Source organism: Pundamilia nyererei, unplaced genomic scaffold (genome assembly GCF_000239375.1).
Source record: "Pundamilia nyererei isolate P.nyererei 1_Seehausen unplaced genomic scaffold, PunNye1.0 scaffold00072, whole genome shotgun sequence".
NCBI lineage: Eukaryota > Metazoa > Chordata > Actinopteri > Cichliformes > Cichlidae > Pundamilia > Pundamilia nyererei.
Genome location: NW_005187473.1, coordinates 1441066 through 1458270, shown reverse-complemented (window position 1 = coordinate 1458270; position 17205 = coordinate 1441066). Strand labels below are relative to the sequence as shown.

General features: G+C 41.2%; 2 protein-coding genes and 1 non-coding gene across 6 annotated transcripts in view; 1 reads left to right on the top strand and 2 right to left on the bottom strand.

Annotated features, from left to right (window-relative positions):
- Positions 1–9552, bottom strand: part of gpc5b (glypican 5b) — a 58579-nt gene extending 49027 nt beyond the window's left edge. For both annotated transcript variants that reach the window (XM_005736937.1, XM_005736938.1), the window contains exons 1-3: positions 9267–9552; positions 7143–7304; positions 2261–2808 (exon numbers count right to left, since the gene is read on the bottom strand). In XM_005736937.1, coding sequence (XP_005736994.1) covers positions 2261–2808; positions 7143–7304; positions 9267–9444 — 888 coding nt within the window. In that variant the 5' untranslated portion in view covers positions 9445–9552. The remainder of the gene's footprint in view (positions 1–2260; positions 2809–7142; positions 7305–9266) is intronic.
- An 883-nt stretch (positions 9553–10435) lies between these two features.
- trnam-cau (transfer RNA methionine (anticodon CAU)) lies at positions 10436–10508 on the bottom strand. The gene has a single exon. It is a non-coding gene; the product is annotated as a tRNA-Met (tRNA).
- A 461-nt stretch (positions 10509–10969) lies between these two features.
- Positions 10970–16120, top strand: LOC102206194 (histone-binding protein N1/N2). 3 transcript variants are annotated; one of them, XM_013911796.1, is made up of 15 exons: positions 10970–11192; positions 11593–11637; positions 11738–11851; positions 12106–12186; positions 12452–12558; positions 12855–13130; positions 13316–13380; positions 13630–13700; positions 13829–13902; positions 13990–14178; positions 14393–14565; positions 14647–14724; positions 14814–14885; positions 15342–15473; positions 15919–16120. In XM_013911796.1, the coding sequence occupies exons 1-15, from the start codon at positions 11155–11157 to the stop codon at positions 15955–15957; spliced, it is 1554 nt and encodes a 517-aa protein (XP_013767250.1). In that variant the 5' UTR covers positions 10970–11154; the 3' UTR covers positions 15958–16120. The 3 variants fall into 3 exon arrangements, with proteins under 3 accessions (XP_013767250.1, XP_013767252.1, XP_013767251.1); XM_013911798.1 differs by lacking the exon at positions 12855–13130; XM_013911797.1 differs by lacking the exon at positions 15342–15473 and having other exon boundaries at positions 10971–11192.
- The last annotated feature ends 1085 nt before the right edge of the window (positions 16121–17205 follow it).

Sequence of the window (17205 nt, the reverse complement as noted above, 5' to 3'; positions counted from 1 at the left end):
CGTGTGTTCTTGGTTCTGTGTATTTAGCTTCACTGCTCCTGTCATTAGGTTCATGTTAGTCAGCTGTTTCCTCATGTGTCTCCACTTCCCCTGATCACCTCGTGTGTATTTAAGTCCTCTGTTTTTGCATGTCATTTGTCAGGTCGTCTGCTCGTCCATACCCTCACTTCAGCATTCTATGTCAGTTCACCCCGTTTAAGGTTTTTCATGTTTAGCTTTAGTTCACCCAGTTTAGGCTATGGTTTAGTGTTCACCTGTGTCCTGCTGTTTGTACTCCCTTTTTGCTGGCCTCAATAAACGGCTGATTTTCTGTTAACTCTACGCCACGTTCAGTTTATGGAGTTGCGTTTGGGTCCGTTTGCCCTCGCCAGACTGTGACAGTTTTCATACAAGAAACTCACTTATGAGACTCAGACCATACCAAAGTCATAAGTGTCAGTGACTTTAACTCAAGGTTGAACCCATACGAGGATGCATCAGGTATTTCTTATCACCAGAATAATCTGTGATGTGTGGCATGTATTCAATCCTAAAAGTAGGGATTATATTTTCTTCTCAACATCTCACTTATCCTACACTAAGACTGAATGTCTTTTTAATGTTAAATGATTAAGGATATTGAGAGAATTGGGTTGTGCTGAACTGGGGTAACGGATCTCCCTCACACTCCAGTTTATTTGGATTTGGGGAATTCAAAACAACAATAATAGATTTTCATTTAAACAACCACTAACTCCTCTCTCGCTGAAAACATTTAATTGTGTCCTTCAGACCAGTGAAACTCTCATGGCAATCGCAGTTATAGCAAAGGATGGGAATGCTTTAATTATAAACATGTCAGTTTTGAATCAGGACTCTAATCTTTTTACTTCAATTACAGCCAGAAGTTTAGAAACAATACTTCCGCATATCATTCCATCAGATCAAACAGGATTTATAAGACAAATATAGGTGTAACACAATATTAGGCGGACAATACCAATAACGCAATACATGAAAAAGTACTGAGGCTAATTCAGGTTCTGATGATCTTAATGGCTTATAAATCAGTCCCAGTGGCAAACACATTTCTAAACTATACATCGGATTGCAAGAGTTAAAGGGGATACATAATGGAAAACAGGAAAAATGGGGATTTTATGTTACAATTGGAAACAGGAAAAGAAACAGTGGAAGGTTAATTATAAAGTCCTTCAAGGTTATGTGCTGGGACTAGTTCTATTTACATTATACATTCATCCCTTAAGTGTTATTATTAAAAGGCACAGCATTAATTTTCATTGCTATGCACATGATGCCCGGTGACACACAGCAGAGAGCACCACATTCCCCAAAGTGCAATGGTTATACTAAAAGTTTATGATAAATTATACTAACGACAGCTGCCTTTTATTACAACAATCCAAACGCTTTCCTGCAGTTGCACAATTTCTGTAAAAATAGAAATACCCTGCCTCAGGGTGATGCTGGAAAACTAACTCATGCATTTATTATTTCTAAGCTTGACTGTTATAACTCATCATTATCAGGCTCTTCTGAAAGCTTCCTGAAAAGCCTTCAGTTTAACAGCAGCTAAACTGAAAACGAGACCATATTTTCCCACACTAGTTTCTCTTCATTGGCTGCCTGTTAAATCTAGAATATACAGACCCCCCCTTGCTAAGTTTAAGATTAGGCTTTCACTAGGTTTGTAAACTGTTGGGAATCTTGGATTGACTATGCATCATCATTTGGATCAGTTTTTATGTAATCTGATAATCATTTGAGATGATCAGATAATCATTTCCACTCCATAGTTGGTGAGCTACTCAAGCTTTTGGGGTCTTCATTACTTAGAAGTACAGAGGTTAAATCCACATTTGCCATAAAAGAAAATAAAAAATATAATGTGAAGCTGGATTGTGGAGTTATGAAACACCACGTACATTTTTGGATCCTAGAAAAAGTTTTCAACAAAAAGAAAAAAGCTACCAAAAAAAAGTTCCTCCTGCTGTTTTCTCTTTAAGTTTAATTACTTTTACAGCCTTTTGTTGCCCAATATTGTTTGAGATGTGTGACCAAATTGAGCTAATATGAAAAAGTAAAATGTCACACTTTCCATGCTTGACATGTTCTCGATGTTCTGTTGTGAATAAAATATGGCATCATTGGTATTTAGTTTTACTTACATTCCAGCAGCGTACCAACTTTTTTCGAACTGGGGCTCTAAATAATAGGCGAAGGATGGGTTTTCTAAAATAGTCAACTTCCAAAAACTTACCAGACATCCTCTCATGATGTTGATACACAGTCCAGTACAGGGCCGTATCAGTGTGAGTCCTCTGCAGTGGGAACAATACTGCATCCTTACTAACCCTCGCAAACAGTCTCTGGATAATGTCGCCTTCTCGGTCGCGTTCACAACCTCTCCAGCCAGTCTCAACAGTCGGCTCAGCGCTCGACCCGGCCCGAGTGCTCGTGACAGGCTGCTGACGAGTAGGCGAGGATGAGGTCCAAATGGGCTGACGTCCCGCCGTGTCATGCGCAAGCAGTCATCGTGACTGGTTGAAAGGGAGTTATAGGTACGGACTGACATTTGGCCTATACCAGGGTTGAGCAGGCGGCGATAGACCAGTGGGAAGAGGTCATTGTAGAATCGACGCACAACACTCTCCAAGGAGGAATTAGAGTCTCCAGAAAGGTGCCGTTTGATGTCAGTGAACAGCTGAAACACAAGAGGGCGACAGTCCGACGCCAGCGCGGAGTAGGCACTGTCAAACAGAGTGCTGGTCAGATTGGATGTAAAAGAAAGTAGCATCTCAAAGTGTTCTGGAACGAGAGAGAGAAAAGATGGAAAGATTTTTGTTTTGTTAAACATCTATGGAGCTATCAAAGATAAGGGTTAGCAAAGCTGTCTAGATATGCGAGTGGTCTGTTTAAGGACCCTTCATGTTGCTGTCCCAAGAAAGATTCAAGCAGCAGCATTTCTGTAAGATGGCTTTTTCATATACAGCAATTAGTTGTTGTTATTGTGATCATTCTCATCAGGGAAGAAAAAAGTCAAGTGTTTGTTTTCATCATATGCAGAACAGTTAAGCTAAAATAACTCTATAAAGATGTTTCTGTTGGGCCCATGATTCTGTGTTTATCATGGGCCCAACAGAAACATCCTTATAGGGTTATTTTAGCTTACAGACTGATCTTCCACTTGCCACTGGCTTCTTCGATTATTTAGGTCTTCTTGCGGCTGGACTCCTCCATACTGGATGCCTCTGGGGGCTTAACACTAAAATAAATTCACATCATTTCAAAATATACGATGTTGCAGGTATAGGTTTCTCTAACTGCAAAGAACATGTCTAACTGTCCTTGAACTGACTTCATCAAAAATAGCTCAAACTTAATTCATCCCTGAGCTCGTTTTCACTACCCTGTTATCTATAGTCAGGTGATAATGAGGGGCCCAATCTCATGATCCACTGTGTTTCCCATGTCAGGCATGGGCTAATAAAGAGGACACCACCCTGCCCCTTTTACAGGGGCCGTACGCCTGCGGTGTGTGACGGTGTCTTTACTTTTGAAACTTGCCTAGTAAAAAGGGTGATGTCAGTGTGAAGGCATCCGGATAAAGACGGAGAGAGAGGGAGAGGAAAGCAACTGGATGAAAGAGAATATAAGGGAAACCTTTTTATGTCGCACTTTCACAAGTCACTCTTTCAGCCACTGTGTATGTCGCTCTCTGTGCGTGTGCGTGAGTTCACATCGTAACAGCTTTGTCATTTGCAATCACAGCCGCAGCCACCCAACTCCTCAAGTGACGGCAATATATGCTGTGGTCAGTTAAGGCGATGAACACATTTGAACGGCCTGGAGGCAGCGTAGCGGCAGTGGCAGGCCTATTTAGACAAAAGCACTGAGTGAGAACATTTCACTTGCATGTGTGTGCGTGCAAAAGCCACTCAAATACAGAGGGCATCAAGTGACATGGCAAAGTGTGCTCACGTGGGGTCATGTGATTAGCTTTTTAGCCCCTGTGATTGGACAACAGCTGCGATGTGAATGGCAGGACACGAGGGTCTTACAGTGCCAGGAGAAACACACGCAAGCATGCAGACACATATCCACATGCACACACACAGACACACACACACCAAAGTAATCCAGAGTGTGTAAATAGAGCCTGACTACAACTGCTCTGGGCATGTCTCAGTTTCTCCAGTGGGCTATAATCACCGCACTTAAGAGAGGGGGTCCTTTGAGACTCTGCTCAGCTGTTGAGGGACACTGCTGTCCTGCAAAATGAACTTAATTAATTAAAGGGTTGGTTAACCAAAAACATACCACAAAAATCCCTCATTGGTCCATAAAGATGTTTGGGTGTATCTGCACAAGTTTTAGAATAACAGGTTGTCAAACAACAGACACCTAAGCATCCATGACACTGTTTTCCAATTTTGTGGTTAACCCCCCAAAAAAGAGTGGCTGAAAAGATCATTTGATACTTAAAATAAACACATGGGACATATACACATTAAAGCACCGGGTCTAATGATCCTAATAATCACAACCCCAATAAAGCCCAAGTTAGATCAATGAATGGCTAAATAAAGCCTACGCTTCTCACCACCCTGTCAAAGAATGCCGGCTTTCCACAGTTTTTCCATGTTTCTGAATCTCATTTATTTCCAACTGTGCTGGGATAACTACAGTGATTCCAGAACATGATAGGTCTGTGGGGCTACTGAAGCCCTGGGATTAATGAGAAGACGGTTTGTGCAGCAAACTAAACTTGTCTTCTCTTATTTGCTCTAGTTGCAGCATACTTTGTCTCTTGGTGTTTGGCATTCATTTTACCCATGGATGGTTCAGCCATCCAGTTGAAACTGAGACTGGGTGTATTCAAATGTAGAGGGGGTTGGGGTGTGGGGATAGAGATGGAGCAAAAAGAAAACAGGTAGGTGTTTGCTCGTCTGTCTGCTGGGTTTCATCAGTTCTACCATTCTCCTTTATCACCACAATGCATGAGCGCATACACATAGAAGCTACATGGTCCCTCCTGCATACACACACACACACACACACACACACACACACACACGCACACATGCTCACACAAAACGGTGAATAGCAGTGAGAGACAAGTGGACAAGCAGAGTATTCTTCCTCCTATTCAGAGCAGGCCGTTAGAGACCGGCTGTTGCCCACAGCAACAACACTTTGCCGCGGATACGTACTGAATGTAAACATTCTTCGTCTCTCGCTCTCTCATTGGCCAAGAACAAAACCTGATTATTGCAGCGACAGAGACAGACAGACGGAGAAAGAGAGCAGAGAGTTGTAACAAAGTTTTCCGCTGCTCCCTCTGAGAGTTTGCTCTCTCAAAGACTCAATCGAACATCAGTTGTTTGTTTGGCTAGCCACTGCGGCGCCTCACAAAATAAACTGGCCTCACACCACCACCCTGACACAGACTAGCTATTTTGTGATGAAGGCACAAAGTGAGAATGGCAGAGGGGGGTACGGGCTCTCGACAGACTTGTTAAAACATCAAAATCACGACTGCTATTAAAGTCGCTTTGGTGGAGGCCCTTTATTTGTGCTTGTCAGTCATGAATCGAAGAGAGAATGAATGAACCTGGGCTTCATGCTGAAGGAGGGGTGTAGCTAAATACTGCAAGATGTATTATCCTTAATGTGGAAATATTTTTCAGATTTTTATTGTGGACATTTATACTTTGTAGCGATGACAGGCAAATAACCACAAGCAATGGGAAGTTGTGAATATAACTACTCTCAAGTTTGAGGCGAGCAGTTGAGGCAACTACCAGAAGGAGCAAAGAAAACACATGATGGATTCATGTGCAATCAGTGTGATTGCAATAAGCACTAGAGATCGACTGTCAGCTACAAAGCAATGGGAAGCTGATAATTTAATTCACATGTGAGGGGAGTTTTAGTCCTTAGGTTTAGTCTTAAAATAAGTTGGATATGTGCAGTCATCCAAAAATAAAGTTTTCTCAGGACTCTATGCATTCCTGTGAAACTAAGTGCACCCCATGATCCAATAGCTATAAAACCACTTTCAGCAGCAATAACTTAAAGTAATCACTCCAGTCTCTCACATTATTGTGGATGAGGTTTGGTCTCTCTTTGTTTACAAGGTTGCTTCAGTTCATTGAGGATTGGGCATTCATTCGTGCGCAGCTCTCTCAAGGTACCACGGTGTTTCTATCAGGTTGAGGTCTGGATTTTGACAAGGCCATTACAACACCTGAAATCTTTTCTTTTTTAGTCGTTCTGTTGTTTGGGATCATTGTCCTTTTGCATGACCTCATTTAGGCCGCCAAACCTAAGCTGTTGAACAGATGGCCTCACATTTGACTCCAGGATAGGTTTGTATACAGAGAAGGTCCTGTTGCTGAAAAACAAACCCAAATAATTACCCCTCCACCACTGTGTTTGGTTGGTATGAGGCGTTTGTGTTCATATGTTTTTGTTTTCCATCACTTTGGTCTTATCCCAGAAGTCTTGTGGTTTGTTCAGATGCAATTTTGTGAAGTTAAACTGTGCTGCCATGCTCTTTTTTGGAGATAAAATGCTTTCTCCTGGCAAACCTTCCAGACAAGCCACACTTGCTCAGTTTTTTTCTGATTTTACTGTCATAAACTTTAAAATTTTACATGCCAACTGAAATGTAGCTCTTGCATTTTTGGAGCTTCCTTAAACAAGGGGTGAATTTGCTGAGACATCCACAAGACCGTGGCATTTTATTTATACACGCTTGAATGCTCAAGACCAACGAACTTCTGCTTTTATTGAGGTGCCCACACTTGCTGCTGATCAGTTAAAGTGCATTTGATTAGCAGGACCTGGCTGCTACTTGCACTCTTAATTTCTATGGAAGCAGTAAGAGTGTGCTTTGTTTTTCACAGTTTGTCAGAATCCTGTAAAAACGCTCTTTTTCATGACCGTACAGATCCTCCAGCTACACCGTTCTCCAACACTAGTTTTGTCTTCACTAATGCAAGTATTGCAAGGCAACAGTTTTTGTGATTTGGAGCTATTTCAATAAAATGTAATTGAAATTGAGTTAAAAGGGAGAAATCAGTATAGTTTAAGAATGATTTTAATTGTATGAACTCAATTCAATATCCCTCCCTCACCTTGGTACGCCTTGATGTGTCCAGCAATCAGGTACTTGAGTTCGAAACTGTAAGATCGCATCTTCTGCTGTGTTTCACTGCGAACAGCTGCCATGTAGCTGTCCTCCATCTTACTGGTACAGCAGCTGGGCCCAGGGTGGACACACACTCGGAGAGACTCATCTGAAAGACAAAGGAATTATATACCTTAAAAAAAAGGCCTGGATACCAGGTCCAGGGCTTATTGGGTCACAGAAAATCGTTCAACACTCGACCTACTATACTACTTCAGCAGTTTGCAAATTTCTTATTGTTCATATAAATATGAACATATGTGAAAGACAGAGAATGATTTGGGGCTTAGCTCAGGAACTTTCTGCTACTAACTAAAGGTCTATATTTTGTCCACATTTTATCATCAACAAACTTTATTAGCCAGTCGATTAGTAAATCCAATCGGTTATTTAGAATTTAAAAGCATGTGATGCACAGAACTTTGTGACCTCAAAAATGCTTTGCACAACGGGCCTGGTGGGAGGTGACATGATGACATGAGCAACGAGTGAAACTTCACCACTCACACCAATGTTTGTGCATTTGTGTATGTGTGTGTGAGTGTGTGTATGCATGTGCGTGTGTGTGTGACTAGGAGCAGGCTAACTTTGACAGACTACTGTAAACCAAGCTGTCAAGCAGCTGACTGAGATCAAGGGGTAGAGAGAGATGAGGGGAATGGACTGTATGCAGCGCACAAACACACTCACACACACACAAATAACAAAACAGTGCCAAACCTTGGGTCATTCACAGGCTGATAATAGAAGAATTTTGGTAGTGTTGCATTCAGGGTTTGCTTTTTGAACAGCAGGTAAGTTTGAAGCTGCATGCATCCAGTATTGATCTCTTTCACCTTTGCAACAAGATTTGAAACTGCCCCAACAAATAACCACACCAGAACGGACTGAGCAGGCATGATTCAGCAAACCGCGCTGACTTATCTTCTAGTCGTAATACAAGGTCTGCTTGTTGATAACTTTTCAGCGCTTTGAGCTGCACTGCACTCACCTGTAGATGCAGTTTAGTGTCACACAGATCAAAAGATGGAACCTTCACAAATTTGCAGTAAGTGGATCTTTATGCTGTTTTAAGCTCTTTTTAAAATGCATTATTTTCAAATTGAACTATGGGCGTTTAAGGGCAAATACTTTTAGTGGACAGTTCAGCTGAAATTTGAAGTTTAGGATGTGGAAGCAAAGATCACTGACAAGCCTGGTCGGTTGTGCCTTCATGCTGGCACATGTGACTGACATCTTCCTCAAGCTAATCTATTCAGGGTCAGACCAGATCACTGAACAAGAAGAAGAAGCACCTTTGCACAGACATTTTCTGCAAAATACCTATAAATAGTAATTACTGTGTTATTAACCAGTGGTAACCGGCAAGTAACACTTTCATAGTAAAGACAAGTGCAGCTTTTAGGTGAGGCTTATAAATGGTCAAAGCATAAGTTAATATGTCTATAACAATGTTGATTGCCAGATCACACTTTGCGTTTTCTTGGAGAAATCTTAGTGACGAAGATAGCACACATGGGAATGCCATAAAATGTGGATGGTATAATACGCGTGCGCGGACACACACACACACACACACACACACACACACACACACACACACACACACACACACCAAGTTAAAAGGGAATTTATATTTAGAAAACAAATAGGTGATGCAAGTCCTCCCGAGAGGACTTTATTCATTTATTCATTTCTCAGCAAACTTTCATTTCTCTCTCACATTAAAGGGTTGTCTACAGAGATGATCCTCCCTATTTAAAATGCGGCCCCTCATAGTGGTCATAACCATTTTGGCTAAGTTTTATTCACGCTGTATTCACGTGTTCAATCATAAGTCTAACAGCAATAAAACAGCCAATCAATGTTAGGCTGTATCAAGACAGATTACTTAATGATTAGGTTCTTTCCACAGATGCATGCAGGCAAACAAAGCTCTGCTCTGGCCTCATTTATAAAAAGCTGGAAAAGTTTTTATATATCATGTCTTTTTAAATTAAAGTATAATATTTTAATAAATCCAAGTAAAGTTTGCTAAATATAATAGTTCCAAAGGGATTGACTGACTGACCTGGTCCCGGTCTGTCTGGCACCAGCTCCACCGGGCCTATTTGGCGCATCATGTAGGCTGTCTTCACCTCATGACAGCTGTCTGCATCGGCTGATCTACCGCCAGCCTCCGGTAGAAGAACAAAACACAGCAAAATTACCCAAAACAAGTCCACGTTTTGAAAGGCTGCACGGAACATCGCAACATGTCAGAGGGAAGTTAGAAAATCTGGACGGTTATTATGAATTCCTGAAAGTCGCACCGTGCAGTGTGACCGGAAACTTCATCTGCAGCCACTAAGTCTGTCTGCAGCCCAGTGTCAGGCTCAGCGCCCTCCTCCCGCTCGTCGACTCCCTCTCTCGCTTTACTTCAATTACTTAATTACTGGCATGAGCGACCCAATGCTTCCAAACATTGTTTCTGTCGTTGCCATAAAGCACTTAAGGAAAAAGCCACTTTAACTTGGCGTGCTTTAACGGAATAATTGGTTTTTAAAAGGTTTTCTCACATTTTGCTCATTTCCAGGGTCCACTTGCTTTTTTATTACTTTTTAAAAATTTATTGATTTTTTATTGTGGTTATATGTGGCACATTGCACAGCTGGCGTTTCTATAACTAAGATGCATTAAATTCAATGAATTTCTGAGAGCAGTCGAATGAAGTGAAGAAGAAAATGGGATTTAAAAGTAGAGCATGGGCGCCACCTGCTGAGAACTTTGGGTCTAACAGCCGAAAAAGGCTCTGATTAAAGCAGATATTGAGCTATCTGAGAATTGCATAAACTATACATAGAAAATATATACTGTATCCCGTCAGCTTACATTCTCTGTAATACAGGACTTGGTATTAAGCAATGTCATTCAGATGTCTCATTTTTTTCTGTCATTCAGCTCCATATCTTGATCGGTGAAAAAAATGGTCTAAAAAAACTCGCTGTACACTTCACACGTGTTACTGCTAATTTTACTAGGAAAAATCAACCGTCGACTCTGAAGAGGCTAACATTACTGCTTTTAACAGTTTTAATTTGTATTTTGACTAAATGAAGAGGGTAACCTTTAATCTTAAGTTTCCTGAATATATGTTAAATTCTTGTTATTGTTTCTTTCCGTTTTACTAGTGTGACGACTAATCTTTTAAGAAACAAACGGCAAGAAGGGAAAAAGCATTCAAAAACGACGAAAAAACAGTGCCCCGTGTGAGGCTCGAACTCACGACCTTCAGATTATGAGACTGACGCGCTGCCTACTGCGCCAACGAGGCCGCACAAGAAGCTGCGATACCAAAACATACAAAAGAATCACAATCAGCCCTAGTTTCACAATTTATTTAAAAAGTTGAGATTCGAGTAGATGTATACACACGTCTACGGTAAAGGATAACCAGTACTACATGTCGTATTAGAAGTAACCTTGCATTGTCCTACATTTATTTTGACAAATGTAGGTTGTGGCTGTGTTAGCGAGCCAACTTGTAACTGTATATGGCTAAAGTCTCTTAATGTATCTGATAAGGACATTTTTATTCATGACATGTAATTACTTGTACAGCCATTACAATTTCTAATTATAACTTTAAAATGTTACCACCCTCGCCCAGTCCCTTATTATTAACTGTAATAGCAGTACTACTATTATTTCTAATGCCAACGTGTCGTAGTGTTTCGTACGCTCATTTTAACCTTAACAATTGTCTTTCCTATGGACCCTAAACGCATCACGATAGTTGCTACGGCCCCTTTAAATCCAATCTCCCGCGTTCCAAGTTAAGCGGAAATAGAAATCCTTCTTTTCTCTATTTAAGCGCGCCAACAAAGGCTGTCCTATAGGGTCTGTCTGTACTTTATTCGCGGAATAACAGACCGTTGTTTATTGTCCTTTTCCGGCGTCTTTACTGCCTTTCTGAAGATATGCCAGAGGAAACGTCCGTCGCGTCGAGCTCTGAGAGGTAAGAGTCGTTTGTCATTTTTCACTCAGGTCCACAATAACGTATGCAGGGAAAACACAGCTTGCTAGCCCTTAGCTGAATTACGCGGAGAACGTAGGCAAACCTTGATGATAGGTGTTGGATATAAGCTATTTTAACGATATTTCCAGAAAGTGATACTCTACAAAAAAAAACAACTGCGTGCTTAGCAGTACTTCACGGCAGCTGCACACGTTGATAACATAACTCTGCCCTCATACTGTTAAGCTAGTTGGCTAACAACTGCACGATGCTAACAGCAATGAGGCGTAGCTATCTTCGGGCATTTACTGAGTAGTGAAAGTTTGGAGCGTGGACTCTGTACTTCAGAATCAGGTAACTTGCATAAGCATTGACTGAACTTAAGTTTAAACTATTGCAGTGCAGAGGAGAAGCCATGCTCATCGACAGCTGCTGCAGCAGGCAGGTGAGTATCTAGTTTAATGGCAAATTGTTCCGCAACTGTTAGTCACTTAGTCTAACAGTTAGTCAGTATAACTAACGCGAGTTTTCTGTTCCTTTTGTAGCTCAGTTGAAGTTCTGGAGGAGGCAAAGAAACTGATTGGCACAGGGAAAAGACATCTGGTGATGGGGGATGTTGTTTCTGCTGTCAATGTTTTCCAGGAGGCCTGTAGCATGCTGTGAGTAGGACTTGATGTGAAACACTAGTGCTGTCACTGTACAGTTAGAAATTGAAACTTGATTATGGATTTTTCTTTTCCCGCTGAAATGGATAGATTTCTGTAATATATTTTTCCAAATGGAGTAAAGTATTTTAATGTATTATTTCAAAGGATTAAATTTTACTTTAGCTTCATAACTACCTCACTACATTGGATTACAATTTTATTTAATAAAAAAACAAACAAAACAACAAATACATTTCTCCATCTAGGGCTGAAAAATATGGGGACACTGCAGATGAGTGTGGCGAGGCCTTCTTCCTTTGTGGGAAATCTCTGTTGGAACTTGCTAGGTTTGTCAAATTTCTTATCTTAAACATACTCCCTAAAAGCTGCACCTGTGAAAATAATACTTTAAAAAAAATTTATTTAAAATTTTTTTTGTTGTTGTTGACACAGCATTATTTCAAAGGAATAATGTTTGCTTCTTAGCCTACAAGAACTGTTCATAGTGACAGCTTTTGGACACGAATTGTATTGGTTCCTTCATGAACTGCACCTATTTTTGACTTCAGCAATATTGTCTATGTTGGGTTGTTTTGTTTTTCATATAAATAGGATGGAGAACAGTGTCCTTGGCAATGCCCTGGAGGGAGTCCCAGAAGAATCAGAGGAAGAGGAGCAGCCCAGCAGCTCAAATGTTGAGAGTCCAGACAACCTTGATGGTCAGTATTTAGGTGCTGCAGATTTTTTTTTTTTTAAGCGCACAGATAATTTTAGCATGTGTAGTAAGATTATATGTGATGAAAGATGGGACCTAAAACTGCCTTTGTTTACATTTAGTACTAGATTTCCAGTTACTGGGCTTTTTTAATATTTTTAGACTTTATTTTACATATCAGTGTCTTACTACAATCCCTTCTGCCAGAAAAGCGCTCTGGCGAAATCGTCAGTAGAATCAGCTTGGTTATTTATAAATCATTATCTGAAAGATCAAGTTATATGTGCCACTCTGGTGCAGAAAAAACAAGAGATGAGCTGCGACAGCAGGTATATGACGCAATGGCAGAGAAGGAAAAGGCTGAGGATCCACATTCTCCTGTGACTGGGGATGAGAAGAGCTTATCTCAGGAAACTGAGATGGATGGAGTTTCTTCTGTGAAAAGTGTGCGGGAAGGATCACTTGGAAAAGAAACTGAGATTGAACAGAAGGCTGACAGTTCAGAAGAGCAGACTGGCAATGGGACTGGGGTGAAACCAGTGAGAGGATGTGATGAGGACAAAGAGGAAACGGAGGGTAGTAGAGCTTGAGTCAAAGAGCACCTTCTGGTGTGGATGGGTGCACAGTTGATATTTAAACGGTCCACTTCAGCAGGTGTCGCAGTGGTGAAGGGTGGAAATGCAGGCACAAATCTGTGGTGCACGTTTCTGACTTTAATACATGAGGCGATGTTTAGAACTTGTATAATTTTGCTTCAACAGATGATGATGACGACGATGATGATGACGACGACGACGAAGATGGAGAGAAAAATGGACAAGATAAGGCGAGTTCCTATAGAACTGTGCAATGAAGTAAATAATTTGCAAGCAGTGTAGCTACGTGTTTCTTTACTATGACATTATGATCACAAAGATCTTAATTCTTCTGGATTTTAACTTAAGAATTAAAAAAACATTTTCCTACAAATGCAGAGATCAGGTGCCTGAAGTAGTTTGTACTGTAAATGTCTGCTGAATAGTCATGATTGGGTGTTAGTGGCTATTGACCAACACAGCTCCCGCCCTCCTTTCAGGAAGAAGAGGAAGTTGGGAATTTGCAGTTGGCATGGGAAATGCTAGAAGTAGCTAAAGTCATCTACAAAAGGTATGGAATGATTTGGTTAAATGTGTATGAACATTTGCGCTTGCGTGGTTAAATGGGTGGTTAGACTGCATTGACTGTTATGTGACAGCCTGAGGCCAGCTTACAATTTTAAAGCTACTTCTGCACAGAAAGGAAAGCACAGAGGATCAGCTAATGGCAGCCCAGGCATATCTGAAACTTGGAGAAGTCAGTGCTGAATCAGGTATGCTGCTGCTCCTGCAAGATGTAGACTTACTGCCCTTACAGTCTCCAATGCCCAAATCTCACTGCTTGTCACTCCCACCCATAGGTAACTATCCTCAGGCACTTGATGACTTCCAGGAGTGTCTTGCCCTGCAGCTGAAATACTTGCCTCCCCACATTCGTCTGTTGGCTGAGACCCACTACCATGTTGCTACTACGCTCTGCTATATGGATCAGTACAGCCAGGCCATCCAGCACTACAACAGCTCCATAAAGGTCATTGAGACCCGTTTGGGTAAGAATTTACTCCTCCCCTCAACTGAATATTTTATTTTTTGCACTTAATATATGAAATCCAAATAATGATTGTGATTTGTAGGTATGAATAGCACTGCATCTCTTTGGGAGAGGACTTGACACCCACTGAACACCAAAACATAAACGGTCCCAGAAGGCTATAATTGTGTTGTCTTCCATGTTGTGACTTTCTGATCTGGTTGTTGGTACAGCCATGCTGCAGGAGGTGATCGATGCAGCCGAAGGCGCAGATGGAGCAGCAGAGGAGAAAACTGAGCTGGATGAGCTAAAGCTGCTTTTGCCTGACATCCGGGAAAAAGTGGAGGATGCCAAGGAAAGCCAGAAAACAGCCAGCGCTGCCTCACAGGCCATCCAGCAGACACTAGTGGGTACACAGGATGGTGAAATTTGCACCTGGGTTTACTAGTTCAGTAGTCTTGAATTGTATTTGGCTCTCCTCTTTCAGGGTGGTGCATCAACTTCATCAGCATTCCTTTGTGAAAATGGCAGCACTTCATCGGCAGCTTTTGCAACAACCAGTCAGGTAAGGGTACTGTATGGTGCCACATGCTAAATAAAGCATTTTGCCACCTGTGTTACTTATTTGGTGGGATTCAAACTTGTGTATTCTAGGTTCCAGTTAAAACTGAGAGTTCCTCATCTTCCAAAGCGGTCTCTGACATCTCTCACCTCGTCAGGAAAAAGGTGAGGCTCTCTAATATGTCTCCCACCCCCCTTTGGCTTCTTCTCAGTGAAGAGGAAAAATGGACTTTGCTTTTTCTCATGCCAATCATTTAATCTGTGAAGGAATAAACCTTCAGCGTGGACTTGTACTGGGTTCAATCAGTGCATTGAAGCTGTGGCATGTGCTGCTTGTCTTTGTTGTGAGGTCTCTTTGCTGGTTGCAGTTGTAAAATTCATTTTTAGATTTTTCTGCAGATCAGTGGCAAGCCTGTGTGGTGTGGCTCCTAACCAGAGCTGTGTGCGCATGTAGATGGGACTTTATGCTTGAAATTAAGCTTTGATTTGGTGTGGCTTGTGTGCATGGTTCATTAAGTTATTATTTTCCTAATGACTGGTAATGGATCACTTCAATTTCGGTTTGTGTACAGAAGCCTTCAGTCTTCTCTTCCTCCCTGTCCTGGTTTTGTTTCTGCACAGAGGAAACCAGAGGACGAGAGCCCAGTAAAGGACACTGATGCTAAACAAGCGAAACAGGAAGCCACAGTTAATGGCAGCGGTGACTCTAGTGCCAGCAACGGCAATGGAGTCCAGGAGGGGAAATCGCAGGAGGCGAGTGATAGGCTTATCTCTTACCTTCTGAAGCAGGATTGCCCTGTGATACTACTGCTGTAGCTGGCTGGTGGCCAGGAGTCCATACCTAAATGTGGTTTCTGGTGGAATAAGAAGACTCCTTAGTTTCATAAAGGTTAAAACTGGACGCATGCGAGAACTTGGAGTGGGTCCTTAATTGAGTTGTAGTGAAGGAGGTTTTCTCGGTCTTTGAATGATTTATCCACTTAAACTACACAGCATCAATCTTGCTGTAGCTGAAGGCAATTTTGAAAAAGTAAAACTCATGCTTTCTGTGAAAGTTTACCAAATGGAACAAGTGAATATCTGACAAACCTGCAGGTTTAAAATTCTTCACTCATTTGTCGCCTCTTATGTTAACATTCACTAATTGCAGTGTTTGGTTTGTTTTTTTTGTTTTGTTGTTTTTTTTTTTTTCTTCTAGTCTGCCACCCAGTCTGCATCTGTCGAGTCCCCGGCGTGACCGTCTTCACCTCTTTACTGAGCTCAGAAACCAGCACGTCATGCCTGTCCAGCCCCTATACACCTTTCAGCACTCTTGTTTCTGTAAATAAGATCCATTTTCATAGATTTGTCTGTCAAGTTTTTGTATACTTGTAGTAAAAATAAAGAATCTGCAGATGTAACTATGCAATATTGATTTCTTCAGTCCATTGATGTCACACCTGTAGTCCCTTCCAATTATTTCACATGAAACCATCTATGCACTTACGAGCAGATGTCCAAAACAACTTTTGGACTGTATAAATTATGTAAAGAACCATTTTCACAGAATCTTTCACCACCCTACATATTATTGGAAGGCCTCCCTATGAGAGTAAAGTAAGAGACAGAAGTTGAATCAATGCAGATAAGAAGGGGTGCTTTCTGTATGGCCATGTCTTTCAGCTCCTGACTGGCCTGGTATGTTAGGTGAAGGACTGTGGCATCAAATTCAAACATGAAGAGCCATCCTAACCTATAAAAACTGCATATTTATATTTTGCCACTGCTGCAATTATTAGGCATTTCCACACTGCATGTCTCTGCTATTGACCAAATACACCAAATGTGCTCCATGTTTTTTCACCTTAAGTTTATAAGGAGACAAATGATGAGTTGAAGTATTACTTGCTTCACCATGTACCTAAACAAAGAGTCTGCAACTTGAAACTGAGGACTGAACACTTAATGAATATATGCTACTGCTTTTTAGCTGGGCAATACTTATTGGCACAAACTGCACTGGCACCCTCTAGTGGCTGCTGTGGAGCTTTGAGGACAGACAGGAGTGTTTATTAATGATTCCAAATTGGAGTGACACTGTTCTTACGAGTAAAAGAAACATGCTATTTTCAAGATTAATTTGGGACATGTATAATCAGCACCCATTAATAGCAATCTGTGCCAGGTGCTGGATGCAGTTTCCTGAAATTTGAGTACCCCTGCAGGTGTGCAAGTCTTAACATTTTATCTTTACACATGAATTAAACTCAGGACGAGTTACTGTTTTAATCATATTTCTTTTTAGATAAACACCAACTGCCCGATTGTTCTTGGCTCATCTGAAGCCTGCTGAAGTGCTCTACAGGTTATATTCAGTCATTAAAAAAACTACAAGTCTCAGAGCATTACAAAAACAACAAATCATGATTTGTGATGGCTTATGATGGCAACATATAATATGCTCTTTGGGTACCAAACAGAGTTTGTGAATTCTCGTCACAGAAAA